At 49.3% G+C, this 26,138-nt stretch overlaps 1 protein-coding gene across 1 annotated transcript; it reads left to right on the top strand.

Annotated features, from left to right (window-relative positions):
- Window positions 1-6,360: 6,360 nt before the first annotated feature.
- PFDN4 (prefoldin subunit 4) lies at window positions 6,361-18,267 on the top strand. Its single transcript, XM_055393903.2, has 4 exons — window positions 6,361-6,551; window positions 15,043-15,150; window positions 16,160-16,300; window positions 17,878-18,267. Exons 1-4 carry the CDS (start codon window positions 6,528-6,530, stop codon window positions 18,007-18,009), a joined length of 405 nt encoding a protein of 134 aa, XP_055249878.1. The 5' UTR covers window positions 6,361-6,527; the 3' UTR covers window positions 18,010-18,267.
- Window positions 18,268-26,138: the final 7,871 nt, after the last annotated feature.

The following is a 26,138-nucleotide window of genomic DNA, read 5'->3' as shown; positions in this document are numbered from 1 at the left end:
TCCTCCTCCAGGGGATCTTCCCAACCCAGGGATTGAACCCGGGTCTCCTGCATGACAGGTGGATTCTTTACCATTGAGCCACCAGGGAAGCCCAATCACTCATACACAGGTTTATTTATTCATTAGCTAGGGGTGTCCCTGATGGCTCAGATGTAAAGAATCCACCTGCCAATGAGTAAATTACCACATGATCACAGAGGTTGAAAAGGGAAAGTGAAGTTGCTCAGTCACGTCTGACTCTTTTCGAACCCACAGACTATACAGTCTATGGAATTCTCCAGGCCAGAAAACTGGACTGGGTAGCCTTTCCCTTCTCCAAGGGATCTTCCCAACCCAGGGAACAAACCCAGGTCTCCCGCATCGCAGGCAGATTCTCTACCAGCCCAGCCACCAGGGCAGCCCAAGAATACTGGAGTGGGTAGCCTTTCCCTTCTCCAGGGGACCGTCCTGACCCAGGGATCAAACCCGGGTCTCCCGCGTTGCAGGCGGACTCTCTGCCGCCAGGGCAGCCGGGCCCCTCTTCATCCCTCACTGTCCTTGTCTTCAAGGGAAACACCCAAATGTTCCTTTTGCGTTTTAGAACTGGGGGCCTGGCATGGACGTTGCAGGTTTTCAGGGCACTCATGCACAGACGGCTGTGAAATCCTCGTTGCTTTGTGACAGAATCTAAATTAAGCTGGGACGTGTCTGGACAGTTTTGCAGCTTACATGTCAATTCAAATAGAATTTCCCCACCCACCTCAACATACCCGACATTCTGTCCTCGTATCTCCCTCATGCACTTTTCACACTGGTAGTTACGTGTCTTTTATGACTTCTATGTGTTCTTGTTATAGCTATTAAAGCCACATATTTAATAACACCTTCTAACATACTGTATAATGCATTTATATATTTTGGACATGGTCCGTCTCCCATTACTAGCTGAGACCTGGGTTAGATCCCTGGGTTAGGAAGATCCCCTGAAGAAGAGCATGGCAACCCACTCCAGTGTTCTCGCCTGGAGAATCCCGTGGACAGAGGAGCCTGGTGGGCTACAGTCCGTGGGGTCACAAAGAGTTGGAAGCCACTGAGCAACCAACACTTTCACTCCTTCACTTCAAGCTGCATAAGGACAAGGCATTTTGTTTATTTTTTCGGGGCTGTAGCCCCCTTGCCTGCCACCTGCCCATCTCGATCAGTTTTAGAGGCTTCAGTGGGGACTCCAGCCAGACACAGCCTATTCCTCGTCAGGACCCCTCACGTGGTCTCAGGGCTGAGCTCCAGGCGCCCTGGTTGTGGTGATCTCTGTGTGCCAACTGTAGGCTCCCTGACTCAAAGCGCCTGGTCTGATTCATCTTTCTTGTTGCAATAGCATCTAGCACGGGACAGATCGCAAACAAAGGCACACACAGAACCCCCTATTTACATCTGCTAGAACCGAAGCCTGGGGGTGGCCAAGGTCATCTACCTGGAGGGCCTGACAGGTAGGCATTCAGACGAGGCAGGCAGGGGCCTGCTGGTGCCCTGGACAAGGCCTGTGAGCTAAAGGGTCCGCGTCAGATCAGTACCAGCAGCGGCTGTCATGCAGGAATGGAGGCTGAGGGTCACCAGGACTCTGCTTTTATCAGCAAAAGCAAAATAAAAGCTCTATGATGATTATTACTTTAACTTTTTATTTTATATTGCAAATAGCAGGTTGACACTATTGCGATCATTTTAGGTGTACAGCAAAGTGATCCAGTTTACTCATCTCTTCTTCAAATTCTTTTCCTGTTCAGGTGGTTACACAGTATGGAGAAGAGTTCTCTGCGCTGCAGCCGTGATCGGGTGGCCTCGGCCTGCAGCGGCTTGGAGCGGGGTTTGGGTTCCCAGCCAGAGATGGAGGCTGGTGGCTGTGGTGAAGGCACCACTTGCTAGACCAGTGGTCAGTGACAAGGGCCCTGGCCGTTTGGCTTTGCAGAGAAGAATCTCTTCAAAGACGGAAAGCGGAGAAGCAAACTTTACTAGGAGGGAAGAGAGCGCAGTCCGTGCGGCAGGCGCAGGGAAGGGTCCCCGAGTCACGCCTCGAGGCTGTTTGGGTCCCTTTCACGGGCGCTTCTTCCGGGTTTCCTTTGGCCAGGCATCTTGGTCTGCCCGGCTTCCAGTCCGCGTCTGGTATACCTCAGGGTCCTCCCATCGGTGCACACGCATCTCTTAGCCAAGATGGATTTTACCAAACAGCACGTGGGTAGAGAACTTCCCTTGACTGACTCCCCTTGGCCTCCGAGGAGCTTCTCCACACGTGTGTGGTGGGCCAGGTCTCCTGACCTGGAGGAGAAGTCTGTGGCCTCGGCAGGCCCCCTCCCTTCCCTGTCCTGCTGTTCTTATCTCTCCATTTCAGACCACGGGGAGTGAAGCTGCAACCGCTTTAGCCCGGGGGCCCATCTGCCTCCTGCCTCAGAGGGCCTTGCCGGTTCCCCATTTGAAACCTAGCCATGTGTCCCTGTCCGTCCCAAACCCCTGACTATCCCTTCCCCTCATCCTCCTCCACTAACCGTAAGTTAGTCCTCTAAGTCTGTGAATCTGTTTCTGTAAAAACTCGAATATTGTTGAGTGAAATCTCTTGTTTCAAATATTGGTTCAATTAAAAAAAAAATACTGTATGGGTCAAACAAGAATCCCAAACAAAGCTTATCTTGCATCCAGTCACTGGGGAGCCAGTTTTCAGTCCAGTATGAGGGAATGTGTTCCTTCATCCATTGGGGACAGTATTTTCAAGAGCTTATTGGGATTTTCCTTCCTGACCTGGAGTCTCTGATTGTCCCCATTTGGACACTAGGTTTCCTTCTGGGGTCCAACTAGATAGGGGCCGTCTCAAGCTGGAGGGAAAAAACAAAAAAACACAGAAGCACAGGTGGGAAATACTCAATATTAAGGAGGATAGTGGGGAGCCGAGGGGAAAAGGGTGTGAGAAATGGGAGGAGAGAGACCGCTGAACCAGAGGCGGCCCATTCAGCACCAAGGTTGGGGGCCTGCCCGCTGCCTGTCCGTCCAGGTTAAACGCCACTCTCCCAAGCCTTGAGACCCTGTCCAACCCCGGTCTGCCCTGGCTCTCTGAACGGCCCCAGCCGATGACGGATGACTGTTGGCTGCTGACCCAAAAATGCTCCCTTCTTCCTCTTCGTAGTGTTCAGAAGCCTGGCTAGTTTTGTTTTCGGGAAGCCACATTTCCAGCCTCGAGGAATTAGTCATCATTGTTTAAGGTAATCGTTAATCCTGTTGCTTTCGGCCAGTGATTGAAGTGGGTGTAGTGAAAATCGCTCAGTCATGTCTGACTATTTGCGACCCCATGGACTGTAGCCTGCCAGGCTCCTCTGTCCATGGGATTCTGCAGGCAAGAATACTGGAGTGGGTTGCCATTCCCTTCTCTGGGGGATCTTCTTGACCCAGGGATCGAACTCTGGTCTCCTGCATTGCAGGCAGATTCTTTACTGTCTGAGCCACCAGGGAAGCCCAAAGCCGGTGTAAGACAGACATAAAGAAAGGGGGCTGGGAGAGTCTGGGAAGTACGTCTCTCCTTGAGAGCGAGAAAGCGCAGGACGGCGAGTCAGAGGAGGCCCGAGCACAGAGCTGCCTGCTGACCCCTTACCTCTCTGCCTCTGCACCTCCCGGATGAAGGCTTGATGCCTGAGGGTGCAACTGTTGCGAAAGTGGGCTCTTGTCTAACGCTTGGAAAAGAAGTGTCCGAGGAGACACAGGAGCTGCCAAAGCAAGACACTTTATGGGGAAGGGGCGCCCGGGCAGAGAGCAGGAGGGTGAGGGGACCCAGGAGGACTGCTCTGCCATGTGGCAAAGGTCGGGGGCTGACAGAACACCCGGCTGGGAGCCGTGACTTCTGCTTCTGTCTGAATGTTTGGGGCCCCCACCCCCCAAATTCATGCCTTGAAATCCTAGGGCTCCTTGTGCAGTACTAAGAGGCGGGGTCTTTGGGGGCGCAGCCCTCGGGAGGGCGGAGCCTCCGTGGAAGGGCTGGGGCTCCTGTAAGAGACACCAGCGCGCTCCCTCCGCCTTCCTCCCTGGGGGACACAGCTGGAGGTGCTGGCTTGCACCCGGAGGACGGCCCTCAGCTGAGCACGTTGGTGTCCTGCTCTCAGACTTCCAGCCTCCAGATCAGTGAGACAGCTTCCTATTGTTTATAAGCTGCCAGGTCTGGTGCGTTTTATTACAGAGGCCTGAACACAGGAAGATGGAGACTCTGAGCTGCTGATCTAGCCCAGGCATGCCCTTCCTCCATGAGAGGCTGCCCCCCACACCCGCAAGCAAATGCTTCCCATTCTCAAGGCTGTTCACTCACTCAGTCGTGTCCAGTTCTTTGTGACCCCACGGACTGCAGCACGCCAGGGTTCCCTGTCCTTCACCATCTCCCCGAGCTTGCTCAAACTCATGTCCATCGAGTCAGTGGTGCCATCCAACCATCTCATCCTCTGTCGTCCCTTCTCCTTCCGCTTCAATCTTTCCTAGCTTCACAGTCTTCTCCAATGAGTCAGTTCTTCGCATCAGATGGCCAAAGTATTGGAGCTTCAGCATCAATCCTTCCAATGAATATTCAGAGTTGATTTCCCTTAAGATTGACTGATTTGGGCTCCTTGCAGTGCAAGGGACTCTCAAGAGTCTTCTCTAACATCACAGTTCAAAAGCATCAGTTCTTTGTTGCTCAGTCTTCTTTATGGTCCAACTGTTATATCTGTACATGACTGCTGGAAAAACCATAGCTTTGACCAGATGGAACTTTGCCGGCAAAGTGATGTCTCTGCTTTTTAATATGCTGTTTAGGTTTGTCATAGCTTTTCTTCCAAGGAGCAGGCGTCTTAATTTCATGGCTGTAGTCAGCATCCGCAGTGATTCTGGAGCCAAGAAAATAAAGTCAGTTTCCATCTTTCCCTCACTCTCAATGGCCACCTCCAGAGAGACCCTTCTGACCGTCCGTTCCTGCTCGTCTCTGTCTCAGCCCCGTACTTGTTTCGCCCTTCAGGCACTTGGCACTATTTGTAATGACTTTGCTTTCTTTTTTGAGGTAGACCATTTTTAAAGTCTTTATTGAATTTGTTACAATATTGCTTCTGTTTTATGTTTTGGTTTTAGGCATGTGGGGTTTTAGCTGCCCGACCAGGGATCAAACCACGAACTCTCGCACTGGAAGGCAAAGTCTTAACCACTGGCCCACAGAGAAGTCCTGATATTGTACTTGTATGTTTTGTCTCCCCTCCACTGTTTCTGGAGCAGCTTTAAATGTTGCTAGTTAACGGACTTTTAAATGAATGAGTGTCATTGATGGACAGTCCAATACAGGATAGATCCTGTGAAGAGATTCAACCCTGAAAAAACAAAAACTTCATTTGACAAATATATACTGAGCGCGTATGATCTGTGCATGGGGTAGAACCAATGGAAAGGGCTTGGATCTGGAGCTGGGAGCACAGCAGAGGGGCAGTGCCACGTGGGGCTGAGTGCTGTGGTGGGGAAATAGGGGGGTTACAGGACATCTTTGGCCCCTTCTCCCCCGGAGAAGGGACACAAGGCAGCCCGCTCCAGTGTTCTTGCCTGGAGAATTCCTCCGACAGTGGAGCCTGGCGGCTACAGTCCATGGGGTTGCAAAGAGTTGGACACGACTGAAGCAACTTAGCCCAAATCCCTATTTCGCAAAGAGGAAACTGGGGCTTTGAGAAATGACACTTGTCCAGAGCAATTCTCAAACTTGTCGCTGAGATTTTTTCAGGGGATGTCCAGAGGGCTTCCTTTTTCTAACTTCATATCTATGTGAGATCAGGTTTTGTTCATCTGTGTCCATTAAACAACATATTGCCAGGAAGTGAGCAAAGAGGCAGGTGTGAGAACGTAAACTTTCACTGCCAGCCGTTAAAGAGATTTGCAATAATGTGTAACTATGCCATTCTTCTCAATATTTTCCTTTTGTCTTGGAAAGTATGGTTCTTTTAAAGTGTTGCTTATGATAAATATGGAAGGGATCTTTCATTATTTTAAATTAAGAAGTACATTCAAAAATTGTGTTTTAATTTCTAATGTGATAAGTATCGATGAATATGGAACAGAAGTTCTCTGGGGTCGTCAATGACTTTTAAGAGTGTAAAGATCCCACCCTCTCCCCCGAAAAGAGGGCAGTGAGGACTCGGGAGGCGCGCGCGTGCGCGTATGCAGTCAGCGCAGAATGCAGGACGCCGGCGGCGCAGGCCCCGCCCCGCGCCGTGTGGGCGGCCCCGCCCCGCGCGCTCGGCGCCCCCTGCCGCCCGCCGCCCGCGCCGCGCCGCCCGCGTTTCCGTCGGCCCACGGGCGTGCCTGCGCCTTTAATTGGCGCGTACCAAGTCCTTCCCGGCGGCGGGGCCCCGAGCGCGGGCGCCAGGCGCCGCCGGCCGCGGCCGGGTCGGGGCGTGTGGGGCCGGCGCCGCGTGCGCCGCGGGCCCGGGCTGGGGGCGAGCGGGGCGGGCGCGAGCGGGGCGAGCAGGGCCGCGGGGCCGCCTCCCCGCCGCGCGCCGTGGCGCAGTCCCAAGATGGCGGCCACCATGAAGAAGGCGGTGAGGGGCGCGGCGGGCCGGGACCGGGGCCGGGGTCGGGGTCGGGGGGCCGAGGCCGAGCGGGGCCGGGGTCGGGGGGCCGGGGCCGCGGGGCCGGGGCCGGGGTCGGGGGGCGGGCGGCGCGCTCCGTCGCCGCGGGGTCCGCAGGCCGGGCCGCCCCGGAGCAGCGGGGTCCGGCCGGGCGCCGGGGGCCCTGTTGAGGCCGGGGCGGCCGGCGGCAGCGAGCGCTCGCGGGGCCTCGGGGCCCCGGGGGCCGAGGCCGGGCCGGGCCGCCGCGTGTCGCTCTGGGCCTGCAGCCCCGCCGGGGCCGGACCAGCAGCAGAGCCGTGGGCGGCGCCCCGCGGCCCCAGCCGGAGCGGGCCCCAGCGCGCACCCGGGGTGGCCGCGTCTCCCCTGAGCCCGGCTTCTGCCCTCCAAGCGGGCACGGCGCCCGTTCAGGGCTCGTCGCTCGGCAGGCGCCGATGCTTGATGCCCGCGTAGAAGCAGCCAGCACGGACGGGGCCAGGCGCTGAGAGCATCTGCTGTTTACCGAGGCGGCCCTGTGCGCCGGTCTGAGCGCGTGCCACACGGTGTTTTAATCCTCCACTCCTTTTAGGGTCGTGCTGCGTTTACTTTTATTTTACAAGTGAAGAACCTGAACCACAGACGCAAAGTTAAGGTTGCAGTAATAAACACGCAAGTTCTGCCTCCGGAGTCTGTGTCTGGTGACAGTCCGCTGGCTGAAGGCATTGGCTCCGTAATTTTGCCTGTTTCCTTCAGTTGGCTTCTGAGACCACATGGTAACGTGCTCCCATTGCTTTCGGCTCCGCACCACCTGCTCTTGTTGTAGGGTGACCAGTCCGTCCAGGTTTGCCCGAGACGGAGGGGTTGCTGAAACTGGGACAGCTCCAGGCAAACCAAGACGACTCGCTCGTTCTACTAATCTGTGATCCACAAATTCTTGCTGGGTTCCAGAGTAGAGTTTAGGGCCTTGGTGATTGAGAAACAGAGCGAGATTCATTTGGCCTCTGTTTTCTGTTTATAACGTATGACCTTTAACTCCATGGAACATAGTAATTGTGGTTCACAGCTGTAGAAGCTGAAGTACAAAAAAATAAACATCGAGGAAATGGTCACAGAATGATTTGAACCCTGGGCTTCATCGCAGAAGTTCTGATGAACAGCATTTTCCTTTCATTCATTGAACAGACTTTTTGAGTGTGGTCAGTGGCACGGTTTCTGTTTTAGCTGATGGAGATAAGACTGATGAGCAATAATGAAGTTTCTGGTTTCAGTTGGCTGTGGGGGGTTTTGTTGCTGAGCGGGCTTTCTCTGGTTGCAGAGAACAGGGGCTACTCTATTGCGTCACGTGGGTTTCTCGTTGCCATGGCTTTTTTCGTGTTGTGGAATGTGAGCTCTCGAATGTTGGGGCTTCGGTAGTTGTGACACATGGCCTCAGTGGTTTTGGTGCCTGGGCTCCAGAGCACAGGCTCAGTAGTTGTGGCAAACGGGCTTAGTTGCCTCGAGGCATGTGGGATCGTCCTGGACCACGGACCAATGAGCCACCTGGGAAGGCCTAGTAATGAAGTTTTTATCTTCTTTTCCCCATAGCTTTGTAGAACTGACACCCTGGGGGAGAGGCAGGTGTTCATCAGCAGTCACACAGAAAGCTGTTAAATTTGCAGCTCTGAGCAGAACTATGAAAGAAAGGGGCTTGTGAAATGAGGGCTGGAATAGGCCTGTCTTGACGTCAGAGAAGGCTTCCCTGAGAAGATGTGGCCTGTCGGATTCCATGAGGAGGGCAAGAGAAGGTTGGGAGTGCCTCCTGCAGAGGCCTGGGTGCATTCAGTGAAGAGAGGGGCAGGAGGAAGGGGCGTGGGGCGGGGAGCAGGCTGAACCGCGGTGGCAGAGGACTCAGAGGGGACGTGACGTCCCAGACACAAGGCTCTTTATCTCAGGGAGGCGCTCAGAGGCGCGGCGTCTTCCTGTAGGTGTTTGTGGCACCGTGGAGTTTCTAATAGGTTAGCGACGTGTGCGTCTTCCTGTCTGCTGACTCTCGGAGGAGACAGATGCGTGCCAAAGGGGTGAGAGCAAAATATCACAGGACAGCCCTCGGAGTTGAAGAAGAGCCCTTTGCGATCTGGAGCGCTTTACACCGAGTGTTTGTATCATCCACTGGGTCATGACTTTCTTTGGTGTGAAGTTAAGATGAGATGACGATTCAGTCTTAACATCTCCAAAGTTCTTTCTCAGACCTGGTTCTTGGCCTGGGTGTGGACTACAGTCTGATTTTTGTTTCTACATCCTGAGGACAAATGTCTCCTCCTCAGAGAAGCCACCTTTGACATTTCAAAGACGCCCTCCAGGACTCCCACCCCTTAAACTGTTTTGCTTTCACTATCACACATACCACTCACTGTCTAGCAAAAAAAATCTTACTTTTTATCTAGTTCCTCTAGTAGAATGTGAGCTTGCCAGTCCTCATGAGGGGGGACTCACATTACCCTGTTGCTAAGTCATGTTCATCTCTTTGAGACCCCATGGACTGTACCCTGCCAGGCTCCTCTGTCCATGGGATTTTCCAGGCAAGAATACCAGAGTGGGTTGCCATTTCCTACTCCAGGGGATCTTCCTGACCCAGGGATGGAACCCAGGTCTCCTGCATTGGCAGGTGGATTCTTTACCACTGAGGCTCCAGGGAAGCCCTCCTTGTGCTTAGGAAATGCTAAATTAATGAATGACTGTTCATATGAAAGATGAAAAAAAATTCGAAACAAAATTTCATATTATAAAAACTGGGTAGATAACCATTAATAAACGAAAATTAAAGCAGATTAAAATTAGCCGGAGTTTCCCTGTAGGGTTTTTAGAATCCTCGGGGCCCAGCTGTGGGTCCGGCATGCTGGTGTGAAGTGGGTCCCTTCCTCCCAGGATCCTGGGAGGGGCTCGTGCTCCAGGTAAGGGTGCAGTCGCAGTGCAGGGGATTTTAATTTTCACCTGAAATCTTGAGCAGTCACATTTCTCTTAGGCCTAGCAGGATTTCCTTCTAGATCTGGGTCTGTTCTTTTTAATGATTTTTGGCAAACATTATTCAGAAAATAAAGCACTCAGCTGTCGTTTATTGAAAAGTGACTCCATCCCCAGGCCCTGTGCTAGGTGCTCAATTTTAGCACTCCTGGAAGGTAGGAATAGCTTCCCTGCTTTACAGATCACAAGCCTGAGGTGGCTGCAGAGAACTGAAAAAGTTGCCCGTGGTTTGTGTCTGCTTGGATTTGAATCCACTTTTGCTGTTTCCACCGCTCGTGCTGCTTCCAAAACTATGAAAGTCTCCTTCCTCCTTGAGTTACTTTGGCTTCGTGAATGGTAGTAACTACATCTGGCTTTGCTCCTGACCTTTCGGGCATGGGTCCCTTTAAGAACGGATGAAAGCCACGAAGACCTTTCCAGAAGAATGCACACATAACTCACAGCACGTTGCACAGTGTTGGGGAGTAAGTGGACCTCTCAGTCTGCACTCCCAGTTTAGAACTACTCCCTGCCGAAATGGAGCCTCCAGCAGCAGAGGAGTGTTCTAGATCGGTGAGACGATCGGCGAGACGAAAACAGAAGCTGCAGTCAGGGAAGGTGCTGACTAGTCTCTTTCCACCGCGGGTTACGCAGTGGGTGTTGGCCTCACACTCTGGCTTCAGCCCTTAACGCCAGGGAGAAAAGCACCGTTACAGAAGTGATCTCTAGGGTCCAGTGTGCTGGGGGCTGCTGTTTGGTGAGGCTACAGCAGGAACCACCTGCTTTGGAAAGATAGAAGGCAGGTGGCCAGACTCTGCAGCTTTTCAGAAAGCCCTCGTCAGTGAGTCTGACTGAACCTGCTTTAAATGCAGACTCAGAAACAGTGCATTAAGCCTCAGCTGTGTTCCAGGTGAGCCCTGTGCTGGGTTTCCTGGGGATTAGCCTTGCCGTGACAGGTGATCTGGAAATACACGTTCAGGCTTTTAAAGACTCAGTATTTAAATTCAGCAGGAGCGGGGAGTCTAGAATTCTCTGTTCCCTGTTGGCTTAGAGAGTTGAAACTTGTTTTTTTTTTATTATTATTTATTTTTAATTGGAAGATAACTGCTTTACAATATTGTGATGGTTTCTGCCATACATCAGCATGAGTCACCCACAGGTATACACACGTCCCCTCCCGCTTGAAACCTCCTTCCCCTTTCCCATCCCATCCCAGCCCTCTAGCTTGTCACAGAGCCCAGGTGTGAGCTCCCTGCGTCATACAGCAAATTCCCTCCGGCTCTCTAATTGTATATACGGTAGGGAGATGAGACTTCTTGTGCGGGGAGATGACTTGAATGCCAACATATCTGTATATGGACTTCGCTTTAGCTTCTATATTGTATAGCTCCGTGTTTCCCAACTTCCGTATTCATAAAAGTTATGCACCAAGTTGAACATTCAAAGCTATATGTATATCCCATATGTATATGTAAAGGACTTTTTTCCAAGATATCTACTGGGGCTCTGAGGAGGCTGATGCATGTTTATTGGGCAGTGGGAGCCTGGGTCAGGGGATGGCTGAACTCTAGGAGTCTGCGTGTCTATTCTGACCGCTAAGCTCCCTATTGCTTGAGACCACAGGTTGCCTGTCAAAGAAATAAAAGTCCCTGGTCATAGAGACCAGGTGAAAAGATAGGGTGTGGTGTGGTTATTGTGAACCGTTACTGTTACTGGCTGAACACTGAGCCCACAGTAGTCCTTGTTGAAGCTGTCTTTTTCCTCCTCTAAATTGTAACCATGTGCCCTTGTTCCTATCTTTTAAGTGAGGGGAAACTCTGAGGAATAAAAATCTGTTTTTTAACAGATTTAAAAAAAATACGTGGTCCCTTGTTAATCACTTGACTATCCTCCAATGTAAAATGAAGTTAAAAGACATTTTTTATTTAATACAATTAAAATTTTAAAAGAGAAAGACAACAGGGGAAGGAAGCCAAAAAAAAAAAAAAGGTCCCCCTTTGAAAATCTGAAGCCAAGGACTTCCTGTTCCTTCTAGATACGTGTGATTGCATGTTTAAAACACACACGCGCGCGCACACGCACTGTTGCCTTTAATGTCTGAGTGCCCGTGGGTCTCTGGCTCTGGAGCCCGGCCGCCGGGGTTGGCAGCGGGCTCTGCCGCTCGCTGTCTGTGTGGCTTCCGGCAAATTCCTTGACCTCTCTGCGCCACACTTTCTGTGGAATAGCGGTGCTGATGATCCTGCTGACTAAGGCCGTTTGGGGGTTGGCAGCACTGACAAAGCACTTAGAAAGCCCTGGGTACGACGTCGTGAGTGCTCAGGAAACGTTGCTGTTTAGTCTCAGTCGTGTCTGACTCTGCCACCCCATGGACTCACCAGGTTCCTCTGTCCGTGGGATTTCCCAGGTGAGAATAATGGAGTGGGCTGCCATTTCCTTTTCCAGTGAATGTTAGCTATTACTAATATGGTTTCATACTTTGTCATGTAAGCTGTCTAATTTTATTTACTGATTTAACCACATTAATCACATCAGTTCAGTTCAGTCGCGACTCTGCAACCACATGGACTGCAGCACACCAGGCTTCCATGTCCATCACCAACTCCCGGAGTTCACTCAGACTCATGTCCATTGAGTCGGTGATGCCATCCAACCACTTCATCCTCTGTCGTCCCCTTCTCTTCCCACCTTCAATCTTTCCCAGCATCAGGGGCTTTTCCAATGAGTCAGTTCCTTGTATCAGGTGGCCAAAGTATTGGAGTTTCAGCTTTAGCATCAGTCCTTCCAATGAACACCCAGGACTGATCTCCTTTAGAATGGACTGGTTGGATCTCCTTGCAGTCCAAGGGACTCTCAAGAGTCTTCTCCAACACCGCAGTTCAAAAGCATCAATTCTTCGGCGATCAGCTTTCTTCACAGTCCAACTCTCACATCCATACATGACCACTGGAAAAACCATAGCCTTGACTAGATGGATCTCTGTTGGCAAAGTAATGTCTCTGCTTTTTAATGTGCTGTCTAGGTTGGTCATAACTTTCCTTCCAAGGAGTAAGCATCTTGTAATTTCATGACTGCAATCAGCATCTGCAGTGATTTTGGAGCCCAAAAAAATAACGTCTGACACTGTTTCCCCATCTTATTTGCCATGAAGTGATGGGACCAGATGCCATGATCTTAGTTTTCCGAATGTTGAGCTTTAAGCCAACTTTTTCACTCTCCTCTTTCACCTTCTTCAAGAGGCTCTTTAGTTCTTCTTCACTTTCTGCCATAAGGGTGGTGTCATCTGCATATCTGAGGTTATTGATATTTCTCCCGGAAATCTTGATTCCAGCTTGTTCTTCCTCCAGCCCAGCGTTCCTCATGATGTACTCTGCATATAAGTTAAATAAGCAGGGTAACAATATACAGCCTTGACATACTCCTTTTCCTATTTGAAACCAGTCTGTTGTTCCATGTCCAGTTCTGACTGTTGCTTTTTGACTTGCATACAGATTTCTTAGGAAGCAGGTAAGGTGGTCTGGTATTCCCATCTCTTGGAGAATTTTCCAGAGTTTGTTGTGATCCAGACAGTCAAAGGCTTTGGCATAGTCAATAAAGCAGATGTAGATGTTCTTCTGGAGCTCTGTCACTTTTTCGATGATCCAGCGGTTGTTGGGAGTTTGATCTCTGGTTCCTCTGCCTTTTCTAAATCCAGCTTGAACATCTGGAATTTCACAGTTCACGTATTGCTGAAGCCTGGCTTGGAGAATTTTGAGGATTACTAGCACGTGAGATGAGTGCAATTGTGCGGTCATTTGTGCATACTTTGGCATTGCCTTTCTTTGGGATTGGCCTGGAGAAGGAAATGGCACCCTACTCCAGTACTCTTGCCTGGAAAATCCATCCCATGGACGGAGAAGCCTGGTAGGCTACAGTTGATGGGGTCACAAAGAGTTGGACGCCACTGAGCGACTTCACTTCACTTCTTTGGGATTGGAATGAAAACTGACCTTTTCCAGTCTTGTGGCCACTGCTGCGTTATCCAAATTTGCTGGCACATTGAGTGCAGCACTTTCACAATATCATCTTTTAGGATCTGAAATAGCTCAACTGGAATTCCGTCACCTCCACTGGCTTTGTTTGTAGTAGATGCTTTCTAAGGCCCAGTTGATTTCTCATTCCAGGATGTCTGGCTGTAGGTGAGTGATCACGCCATCGTGATTATCTTGGTCGTGAAGATCTTTTTTGTACAGTTCTTCTGTGTATTCTTGCCACCTCTCCTTCGTATGTTCTGCTTCTGTGAGGTCCACACCATTTCTGTCCTTTATCGAGCCCCTCTTTGCATGAACGTTCCCTTGGCATCTCTGATTTTCTTGAAGAGATGTCTAGGCTTCCCCATTCTGTTGTTTCCCTCTGTTTCTTTCCACGGATCGCTGAGGATCGCTTTTCACGGATCGCTTTCTTATCTCTCCTTGCTGTTCTTTGGAACTGGGCATTCCATTGTTTTCATTTTACAGTGACTCACACCTTATTCATAGTGAAGACACATGAGTTCTGCATTAAAGCAAACATGAACTTTTACTGTGTGTGTGGAATATAGTCACTGAAATGCATAGGGACCCTCATGCCAGTGTAGCAGTCGGACTAAAAATGATAGAAATGAGGGAACTCAGCCTGGTGCTCCGTGACAGCCTGGAGGGGTGCGGGTGGGGTGGGAGGGAGGTTCACGGGGAGGGGACTTCTGCGTACTTGTGGCTGATTCAAGTTGTACAGCAGAAACCACACCCATGTAAAGCAGTTGGTGTTGATGTTGTTCAGCCACTAAGTCGTGTCCGACTCTGCCACCCCATGAACTGCAGGACGCCAGGCTTCCCTGTCCTTCACTGTCTCCCAGTTTGCTCAGACTCGCGTCCATTGAGACTGTTGGAACCATCTCATCTTCTGTTGTCCCCTTCTCTTGCCCTCAATCTTTCCCAGCATCAGGGTCTTTTCCATTGAGTCAGCTCTTCACATCAGGTGGCCAGCGTAAAGCAAGTATCTTCCAATTAAAAATAAATTCTAAAAAATTATGGAAACAGTCAGACTTCCGATAGCCTCAGTAAGCTTGAGCAAGTTTTAACTCTTAGGGAATAAACTAGTCTGAGGCATTTACCACAATCAACTAGCACATCACTTTTGCTCCCTGGATTATCTGGATGAAAGAATGTTCCAGCTTGAGAAATTCTGCTCCAGGCCAAAAGTTGTTGACTGACTTGACGCAGGATTTCTTCTCAGTTGTCGTTTATATTTGAAATGTTTTTGCCGATTAGACGTCCCATAGCACGTCAGGAGAGGTTCTAGGTCTAATGAAGAACCTTGAGCGTGTGGCGCTGCAGCTTGGTGGGGCCTGTGTCTGGGACAGTCTCTATATTGTGTGGTCCTGGACTCTGAGGACAAGCAGCTTATCGAGGTGTTTCAGAGTTGTGCTGAAAGCTAACCTCTAACCTCTCCCTTCAGATTAATTCTACAAAGCATTTCAATGTTTTCTCAGGCTGCAGAAGATGTCAATGTCACTTTTGAGGATCAACAAAAGATAAACAAATTTGCACGGAATACAAGCAGAATCACAGAGCTGAAGGAAGAAATAGAAGTAAAAAAGGTACTGAAGCTGGATCTTACTTAAGAAACATGAAAGCTCTTCCTGCTGTAGCTTCGATAGCTAAATTCCATCATGTGTGATTGTAGCAGTCTTGGGCTCCCCATTGTAAGTCATGTAATACACTCCAGTTAGTTTAAGAAGGAAGGTGTTAGTTGAGGGAGGTGGGCGCGGGCTGGTTGTTGAGGGGCATGCCCTCTGGCTGAGGGTCGAGGAGCAGGTCCCAGAGCTGCGGTGCGGAGGCCTGGGGCGGTGGTGGGGCTGCTGCTTCACCGCTGACGCAGAGCCGGCCGCGCCCTCCTCGGGGAGAACTCTGCCCCACGGTCCTCGGTGCTCTGGGCTGCTGCCCACCCCTGGCCTGCATGTCAGAGCCCGCTTCTCATGGCAGCTTGCCAGGGCTGAAGACCAGGTCAAGCGTCTTTGATTAGGGGAATTTATGTCATTATTTGCTTGCATCAAGCAGAGCTGAGAAGGGCGAGTTTGTGCTCGTGTTTTCATTCTGCTGTTGGGAGGCAGAATTCCTGAGGAGAGAGGCACCGCAGGAGACCTTGCGATGGCCGTGGGTGCCCCCATGGTGCCCTCCTGGGCCGTGGAGCAGCTGCGAGTGGCCGTGGGTGCCCCCATGGTGCCCTCCCGGGCCGTGGAGCAGCTGCGAGTGGCCGTGGGTGCCCCCATGGTGCCCTCCCAGGCCGTGGAGCAGCTGCGGTTGGCCGTGGGTGCCCCCATGGTGCCCTCCTGGGCCGTGGAGCAGCTGCGAGTGGCCGTGGGTGCCCCCATGGTGCCCTCCCAGGCCGTGGAGTGTGGAGCTGCCCAGAGGGCAGTGTTTTAGCGTGCTCCTGTGTGCTTCCTTAGGAAACGCCCTCTAAAAAACGTGAGACACTCTGATTTTAGTGTCATAGTTCCTCAGTGAAGGGTCTCTTAGAGTGTGGGTGTCCCAAATGACAAGTGGGTTTTACCCTCTGTTAGAGAATTTTGAATGCATTTTTCATTGCTGTTCACTCCTGATATACAGAAACAACTCCAAAATTTAGAAGATGCCTGTGAGGACATCTTGCTTGCAGATGACGACTGCTTAATGATACCTTATCAGATTGGCGATGTTTTCATTAGTCATTCTCAAGAAGAAACACAAGAAATGTTAGAAGAAGCCAAGGTATGTTGAACTCTCCCTGGAGGGTGAAGTTTAACTCTTAAATTAGGATTTTATGTCATTATAAAGAATGTGTAATTATAGGTGTAGGGAATATAAGGGATGCTGGCTAACATTTCATGGATCCGTCCAGTGTCCGAGGCCTTCTCTGAATGCTTGTAAACACGATTTTGTTTAATCTCAAGGATGAGTCTGTGGCATATTTGTGGGAATCCCCATTTAGAGTTGAAGAAGAATAGAGTCTTAGAAAGGTTGTGGGACTCACTCAGAGTGACAAAGGGGATGATCTTTTGAGCCTAGAAGCTGTGGCCTAAATTGTTTTCAGAAAGTGCAGAATATCATAAAACAGAAGAGGATGCTCACTCGTAAGCCCACGGCCCAGAGTTAACTGTCCGTGACAGACAGCGTCACGCATCTCTTCTGTGTTCTGTTCCTCTGTGTATTTTTGCGTCACATGTTGGTCAGTTAACCTGCTAGTGGGAGTATTGTATTGCTCCACGCAGTGTTCATTAATCCAGCAGGTCTTCACCGGCAGCCCGTTGGGGCCACATGTGCGTTGAAAGCATCACTTCAGACGACCGTTTGATGTCGTGTTAGAGGACTTTGATTCAGCTCACTGTCCTCTCGTTACAGTAATTTGTTTTCACTGTTTTTCTGTAGGAATACTGTGGTGAACGTTCTTATTAAATCTTTGTTCACCTTTAGGAGGTTTCTTTAAGGAAATAATCAGAGAAGTGTAATTACTGGGTCAGAGTATGGATTCATTGACAACATTTGGGCTTGTTAAAAATTCAGATTATTGAGTCCAGCGCCAAGAATTCCTTATTCGCGAGGCCTGGAGTGGCGCCCCAGTGATCTAACAAGCACCCAGGTGACCTCGGGGCGAGAACCACTGGCCAGATTTCTAACATGTTAACATTGATGTTACTGGACTTCCTCTTTTGTTCCAGATATTAACGGGTATGTGTATTATTTGTAAAATTCCATTTTTTCTTTGTCATATTTAGGAAAAATCCTTTAGACCCTGGCCAGGAAAGGATTTCTGACTTTCTGAGCAATTTGTGTGGCAAAGCTTCTCTGTCATAAATGAGACTCATTATGGCTCTTTCAGAGTCTGACTCCAGGGACCTCATAGTTAGGAAACCTGCCAGATTTTGACAAGTGTTACTCTTAATTATTGGTGGGAGTGTGAATTTTTATCATTTCCTCTAGTTCCTGTAGTTATTTTTGTGGGAAGTTGAAAGAGGCTGTGTCAGAAGGCAGGCCCATGGTAAACTGTTTACCTAAAATGTTTATATATCCTTCTTATTGGCACATGATCATTTATTTTATCTTACTCTGTTCTTTCAAGTCAGCCAGAACTGAGAAAAGCTTGACTTATTCTATAATAAGCAAATATAGATCATGGCCACATTCAGACTTTTGGTTTAGATTTAATTATCAGTATTATTTAGCTGCCTGTCCAAGTTTAGGAAGTGTTTGACCTAAAATCCTTCCCAGATGTTACTTCATCCACAGATGCTCAGAAATCATCCAATTGAATAGAATTAATTTAAACTAATTTTTTTTTTTCTTTGCAGAAAAATTTGCAAGAAGAAATTGACGCCTTAGAATCCAGAGTGGAATCAATTCAGCGGGTGTTAGCAGATTTGAAAGTTCAGTTATATGCGAAATTTGGGAGTAATATAAACCTTGAAGCTGATGAAAGTTAAACATTTTATAAAATTTTTTTTAATTTGTTTAATAAACTTGAATATTGTTTAAAATGATAATTTCCCTTCTTCAAATGAAATGGAAAGCAAAACTTTTTTTAGATTTTTCATTTATTTAATGGAAACTTGCCTATTTTCACGTCTTGCTTATTTATTTTATATTTTTAAAAGAAGACAGTATTCATCTATGTATTTTGCATAACAATTATATCAAGTGTAGGGGCTTTATGTCATGTTATTAAAATCAGTTAAGCAATCTTTCGCGCTTCTATATTGTCATTTAGAGTATCTGTGCCCGTTGTACTGACAAGCACATTGTAACGGGCCTGTGTGTCGTGTTTACCTGTGTCTGCTTCAGTTGCCACTTTGAGATGAGGAAAGAAAGCTGCTTTCATCCCATGTGACAGCTGTCTCTCCTTACCCACTTCCCAACTGACACTTTCTCATATACGAGAACACGTGTGTGTGCTTTATTTAAATATGCGCAGTGTGTATTGCATCTTCGTATATGTATTTCTTACATATCTTGGTTTAAGAGTCCAGGTGACGCCGAAACAAGCTGAGGCGTGTTGAGCTTCGTACATAGAGCAGAACAACCGAACTGAACCGAGAGAAAGAAATGTTTAGGTTCTTTTTTTTTTAATTACGTTTTAGACAATGGCAAGCCACTCCAGTACTATTGCCTAGAAAATCCCATGGATGGAGGAGCCTGGTAGGCTGCAGTCCGTGGGGTCGCTAAGGGTCGGACACGACTGGACGACTTCACTTTCACTTTTCACTTTCCACTTTGACACATTGGAGAAGGAAATGGCAACCCACTCCAGTGTTCTTGCCTGGAGAATCCCAGGGACGGGGGAGCCTGGTTGGGCTTCCGTCTATGGGGTCACACAGAGTCGGACACGACTGAAGTGACTTAGCAGCAGACTTTTAGTGCTTTGTAATTAACTGCGCTTTATATTGATGATGATGTGGAAGTTAAAGAAGCTGTGTATTTAAAAATAAGGCTTTTTTCCTTGAAGAGTACGTGTACTCCCTACTGCCCTCCCCCAGAAGACAACCCTTTTGGGATTCAGAAGACGTAATTACACTAACTTTCCAGCAGATGGCACTGATATGCCAGAACACCAATGGAGGCCTCGTGATGGAAAAAAGAGACGTCCAAGATTAACTGTCCAGAGTTTTAGAGGGAATGTCATTTCTTAATTCTCAAGGCTAAACACTGCACAGGTATTTTTTGGTTAAATATTTAGAAACGGTTCAGCCTTAGAGAGAGAGAGAGAGAGAGTGTGTGTGTGTGCGTGTGTGTGTGTGTGTGTGTGCGCGCGCGCGCATTAGTCACTCAGTCACTCTTCGCAACCTCATGGACTGTAGCCGTCAGGCTCCTCTGTCCGTGGAATTCTCCAGGCAAGAATACTGGATGGGTAGCCATTCTCTTCTCCAGGGGATCTTCCTAACCTGGAGATTAAATGTGGGTCTTCTGCACTGCAGACAGATTCTTTATTGTTTGAGCCATCCAGGAAGCCTAAAGGTGGAATATAATTCTAAAGTTCTTCATGACCTAAAGGCATAGTTTAAAGTTGCTGCAAATTTTCTCAAATAGTATATTCAAATCCTAGGAAATGACTGTCACAAGGATATCTTTTCTTCTGTACATTTGGTTGCAAGTGTGAGACTCGGAAACGTACCAGGAAATAGACAACACCCTCAGATTAGAAACTTTCCCTGGTGGCTCAGATGGTAAACAGTCTGCCTGCAGTGCAGGAGACCTGGGTTCAGTCCCCAGGTTGGGAAGATGGCAGCCCACTCCAGTGTCTGAGAAATCCCATGAACAGAGAAGACCAGTGGGCTACAGTCCATGGGGTCGCAAGAGTCAGACACGACTGAGCAACCAACGCTCTCTCAAATTAGAAAGGTTGGAGAAACTTTGAGCCTGGTTCCAAAGCTGGAAGGTAAACACTAGGAGTGTGGCGTCCCCACGGGTGTCGAGGGAGGAACAGCCACCGCCTTCACTCTGGGACCCGGGGCAGGGCTGCCTTTGACGAGAGGCACTGCCGGCCCGGGACATCCCTGCAGTGACAGCGTGGACTGGTCACTGACCTCACTCTCCCTCCAGAACCCAGCCGGTACCCACCATTGGCAGCCGGAATCCACAGGTGGTCCACAGAAGGCGGTTCCAGGGCCTGTGGGGAGATGGATGGGTGGGTCTGGAGGGCCAGTTGGAAGACCCAGTGGAGGCTGGCTGAAACCGAACCATTTAGAAGTTTTAACAGCGAAGGCTCAGCTGACATGCCAGGAAAGGAATCATGTAACCGCCAGGATTGAGAATTTTGTCAGCGTGTTGTCAAATAATCCTAACACAAAACAAAGATTTCATGGTGGGGAGGAAGAGAGACACATTATTGCTACTTCCACCTTGTCTTTAAAGTTTACCTGTGAAGTAAATTTATAAAGGACATCAGAAATATTTGACTCCCATTTTAAGTTCATTTCAGGAGCGTCTGTCCCTCAGTCTTCTCATTTTTATTAGTAACCTCACCGGGCCAGGTGAAGGCTGCAGACTGACGCACTGCATCTCACACTGAGCCCTCCCTCCACCGTAGACCTGCTGTTCTGAATCGTCACCACTGACCTTTTTTTTTTTAGTTGGAGTGTAATCGTGTTACAATGTTGTTAGTTTCTGCTTGCAACAGAGTGAGTTGAATGCAGGCACCTATCCCCTTCCCTCCTGAGCCTCCCTCCCACAAACCGCTGTCCTCCTTTAGACAGGAATCCTGATTTTTATGTATAATCACTATTTTTAAGAAAGTGCAGCTTTTTTTTTTAAAGCAATGCAGGCTAAACAAAACATATTTGTGGAATAAAATGGACCAGCAGGCTGCCAGTTTGCAAACTCCTGCACAATATGCTACATCCTATCCAGGCCTTGATAGGAAGTAGAGAACAGGTCATTTGGTCTACAATGTGCGTCTTAGGAACCTTTGCCGCTGACTTGAGTTTTTAAATACTTCTCAAGTCTACCCATTTCTTTCCATCTCCACAGCCATCAGTAGGCTTGTCCAAGTTATAAGAGCTCTACTCAAAACCCTGACTAACGGGGTGATAGGGAGTTTAGGGGTTTTGGAGAGGGACGTCCTTTGATACAGAGTTTTGACAGCTGGAAGCCAGGGGCAGTCTCCCAGGGGCTTTGAACAGAAAGGTGGTAAATATGATCGGAACGGGAGTTTAGAATAATTGGGCAGTTGTTCGGTGGTTTTCCTACAAAGTCATGGAGGAAGGGTTACTGGATGTTACTGCACTTTCTTTGGGACGTGGGTCCAGTTGGCAGGGGAAGAAAGACCAGGAAGCGGGACCTGGCGAGCAGCTGAGAGCCGCAGGCCTTGACAGGGGCTGCGGAGGTGACGGGCGGAAGGAGGGAGAGCCGGAGAGAACGCGGGTTTAAGCACAGGCCGGGGACAGCCTGCGACAGCGTTTCTTTGGCTCTTACAGTTAAACACTTTCTTGAACGGTGCTTGCCACAGTAACATCGCGGTCTCACGTGAAGATCCAGTTTGGCAGCAGAGACAGTGCAGCCGCAGCTGCAGCCGCGCACCGCGGGACGGGGCGGGGGTCCTTGGCCCGCCCCTCGTGTGCATGCTTCGGGGTCCTGCTCGCCCCTCTCGAGGGCGCACGACCCCCGGAGGCCTGTGCGACCCGGGAAGCCCGCGGACCGGCTGCCGAGGGCGGCCGAGTCGGGAGTGCCGGCTCATCCTGCGGGGCGCAGAGGAGCCGGTCCGGAGGCTGGCTCGGAACCCTTGGCATCGCCAGCGTGCACGTGTGCGCTCGGCCGCTGGAAAGGGGAGCTGAGACCCTTTCTCCCCGGGGCCAGAGGGGCAGCACAACCCCCGGCGTCGCCGCCTCCCAGGAGAGGTCGGGCTTCGGGAGCCGGGAGCCAGGTGGGCCTGGGAGCGCCGGGTCCTGGGAGGTGGCGGGGCTCAGAGGGGCCCAGGCCCTGGCACGGATGCGGGGTCTGCACTTGGGCTTCTGCTTCCCGGGTCCCCATGAGCCCGGGGCAGTCACTGGACCGTTGCTGACGCTGTTCAGCTGCTGTTCACGGCCGACTCTTTGCGACCCCGGGACTGAAACCCACCAGGCTCCTCTGTCCATGGGATTCTCCTGGCAAGAACACTGGAGTGGGTTGCCATTTTCTTCTCTGGGGTATCTTCCCCTCCCAGGGATGGAACCCGCGTCTCCTGCTTTGGCAGGTCGATTCTTGACCACAGAGTCGCCTGGGAAGACCCCATGCAGGGCTGGGGAGGTGTATTTTAGGGCAATTTTCTTCCTAGAGAAGTGCTTCTAATTACGGTTACCAGGGATTTTGTTAAAACAGGTTCTGGTTCGGTGGGTTCGGGCTGGGGCCTGGAATTCTGCATTTCTAACAAGCTTCCAGAGTGTTCTGCTATTGCTGGTCGGTTGGCCATACACTGGTCAGCCTAGACGGCTTGTTGTGGAAGAGAAGAGTGCTTAGAATTCAGGTGGGAAGAAAAGAACCAGGAAAGGAGGCAGAGGCTGCGGTGTGAGGGGGTGCAGAGTCTGACTGGTCTCACAGAGGGAGTTTCCTGCAGGACTAATCCTGAAAAATAATTTTCTCCATTAGGCATGATGTTGAGCATGTGAAGGATAGAACAGTTGCCTTCAGCAACTATTTATAGAAACTGGGGGTGGAACCCAGTGGTTTAACAGGCCTTCCAGGTGGTGGTGATTCAGTTAAAGGTCCCTGCTGCTGCTGCTGCGAAGTCGCTTCAGTCGTGTCCGACTCTGTGTGACCCCATAGACGGAAGCCCACCAGGCTCCCCCATCCCTGGGATTCTCCAGGCAAGAACCCTGGAGTGGGTCCCTAGGCTCAAGTAATTGCGGCTGTGTGGGAGGAAGGCACCTGTAAGGCCAACAGAGAATTCTTGGTACAGGGTTTCAGTGGGGGGAGAGGGACGAGATACGGGAGCACCCAAGAAGAAGCTGACCCATCTCGCCTGGGGTGCTGGTAGCTAGGGGTGTCCGGCTTGTTGGTTGGTGGCAAACAGCTTATAAAAGGTTAAGCAGTGGGTTTTGGAGATGTGGAGGCAGAAATGAGAAGTATTTTTACAAGCAAATGAACCATGGAGGGAAGGTGCCCGACTGTCGTTTAATGCCCTTACTGTGCAGCCAGAAGGGCCTTTTGGGTTTGTTTTTGTTTTCGAAGATCAGGGAATATATGAGTTCATGTCGGAGTAGATGGGGAGGAATCAGGAGAGAAAGTGATGAAAAAACCAAGGGACAAGAGACGGGGAAGCTCAGCAAGGGAGGGGCCGTGCGAGGAAAAGGATGGCATTAGGCTTCTCCGAACAGTAAGCTGGAAAGATGCGTGGTGCAGTTCACGTTTATGCAAGCTCTTCCTTGAGAAATAAATGATAGAAAAAAATCAGAATGGTGATTAGTTCTGGAGGGGAAGAAAGATGTGGTGGGGGAGACCAACCCAGGAAGCTGGTCATGGGTTGGTTTGTTTAGTTGCTAAGTCACGTCTGTCTCTTTGGGACCCATGAGATGTAGCCTGCCAGGTTCCTCTGTCCATGACATTTCCCAGGCAAGAATACTGAAGTGGATTGCCATTTCCTTCTCCAGGTCATCTCCCCGGCCCTGGGATCGAACCCGAGACTCCTACATTGCAGGCAGAGTCTTTACTGCTGAGCCACCAGGGAAGGTCTTGTAAGGTTGTTACTGATATTTAACTCTATCACTTTCAGCATTTTCTTGTGTCATTTGACATAAAACAGAGTAGTGTAACTCTCGATTTTAAAAGGTAAAAAATAGTTTAACAACTAAAGCCGCAGGTGTTTATTAAAGATTACATGTGTACAGATATACAGACACATATGTGCTGGACAGAACTTAAAATTTGGCTTAAAGATTTGATATAAGAATTTTGGAGAAGGGTAATTAGGATTGGTTTATTTGTAGGTGTTTTCCAGTAATTAATTTTCTGGTAGAGCCTGCATTCTGAACTCCGAGAATAATTCTAATACCAAGAACCAGCGCTGGGGGCTTATGTGCTGGTGCTGTTCTGAAGGTCTTTTATGTATTAAATGTTTTTCTCACAATAACGCTGTAGATTTTGTTATCACTTCTCGTGGTACAGACATGGTAAAAGGTTTATGAAGGTTGAGCAGTTTGCCCCAGGTACTATAGCTTAGTGAGCAAATGGGCTGTTAATCAGTGCACAGACTGTACTTCTATTTCTTTGATGATTTTATATGTGTCCTTATGAAAAAATTTCAGAATTTTCACATTTCATATAAATGTATATGTGTGTGTACATATAAAATATAAAGATTAAAAAAAGAGGGAAGGGACTTCCCTGGTGGTCCAGTGGCTAAGACTCTGTACTGCCAATGCAGGGGGCCTGGGTTTGGTCCTTGGTCAGAGAACTAAGTCCTACATGCCACAACTAATTCCCAGCACAGCCAAATAAAAAAATATTCAGAAAGAGAGAGGGAAAAGAGAGAGGGTGGAAATGAGTACAAACGAGAAAAGGAAATACATTGGCGCAGAGTCCACACTTTAGGTTAACACGTTTGAGATTCTGGCGGTTAAGGCAAAGAAAGAAAATGATGTGTAATAACCACATTAGAAAGAGTGGTATACACCAGGAGAATGAAAGCAAAAAAGTTTTCAGAGGATTAAACCCTGAAAAAAATCTTCCCTTTTGACTTTGAGCAATGCAGTAGATGTTAACTTCAATACCAATTCAGAACAAACGCAGGAGCAAAATTCACATGGCCAACTCTCAGAGCCACTGAACAGTTAACCTCAATCCAGTGGAAGGAAACCGAGAGAGGCTGTTGATAACCAGCCAACATCCATATAGCTGGCACAGGCTGAGCACTCGAAATATACCAACCCAGTCCTGGCGACCCTCTAAGGAACAGGCTATTGTTATTACCGTCTCCATTTTACAGATGAGGAAATGGAGGCCCAGAGAAATTAAGTGTCCTGCTGGAGGCTCCCCAGTCTTTAGTGGAGGAGCCAAGACTCAAATCCAAGCAGTGGGGCTTCCGTCTCTGTGCCTGACCGCTCGAGTGCAGTGCTGATATGCAAGCGTACCATCTTGGAGCAGCCCCTGTAGATCCGAGGACACAGGCAGGTTGTTTCACACTGGGTAGGAATTAGAGAGCAGAGTGCTTAACGCCGCGGTCTCTGAGCCGTCATAAAGGACCCGTTTCCTGGGAACCCACCCCAGTGCCGTCCTGTGAGATGAAGGAGGTCTCTGGCTGCGCCTGTAGAGCATCTGCAGTCTGAGCTTGGCCAGTGTGCCTGGGAACACTAGGTGCGTGGGGAACGCTCATTGCTGTTGGAACAGTGAATGTTGGTCGTAATTTCTCATTTATTTTGTAATAATATATCCAACATTCACAGTTGTGTCACGGGTTGGAATAACATTGGAATTATTGGTAGAGTTTGTCTGGTGGATGTCAGCAAAACTCATGATGACACAGATGCCAATAAGCAGATGTATTAGGAAATGGAATTAAATCTTCCTCAGGATGTGATGGCAGCAGAAAACAATGGGCCTGAAGAGCACTTGCATTTAATTAATAACCTACCAATTATCTTGAAAGTGATAAGTGAAAGGGTTAGTCACACAGGAGGGATGCAATAGACAGGACAGGTTGTGTCCATCAAAAGGCACGAGTGGAAATGCTCATAGTGACTTCAATAGCCAAACCTTGGCAGCAGCCTAATTACCATCAACAGGAAAATGGGTACATAAACTGTAGTCTATTCAAATTAATACAATGAAATACTACACAGCAATAAAAAAGAGCAAATTAGTATGACATGCAAGAAAATGGATGAATCTCACAGACACAGTGTTCTGTGAAAGAAGGCAGACACAAAACTGTATTTTTTGTGATTACTCTCATAGGAAGTTTAGCAACAAGGGAAGTCACCTGTTAGAGAAGGAGAATGGTTAGGAAGCATTTGCTGAACACGGGCCCCCTGTAGAGCCCTTGACAAGCCTTGACTCACACAATCTGCAAACCCTGTGACGCTGATTCTTTTTGGATCACGTTTGTCAGATGAGGGAAGCTCTGTCAGAGCGTTGACTTTAAAAATAG

This window comes from Moschus berezovskii, chromosome 15 (genome assembly GCF_049115385.1).
Source record: "Moschus berezovskii isolate FMDL1 chromosome 15, NW_MosBer_1.0, whole genome shotgun sequence".
In the NCBI taxonomy this organism is placed as follows: Eukaryota; Metazoa; Chordata; class Mammalia; order Artiodactyla; family Moschidae; genus Moschus; species Moschus berezovskii.
This window is presented reverse-complemented; position numbering and strand designations above follow the sequence as displayed.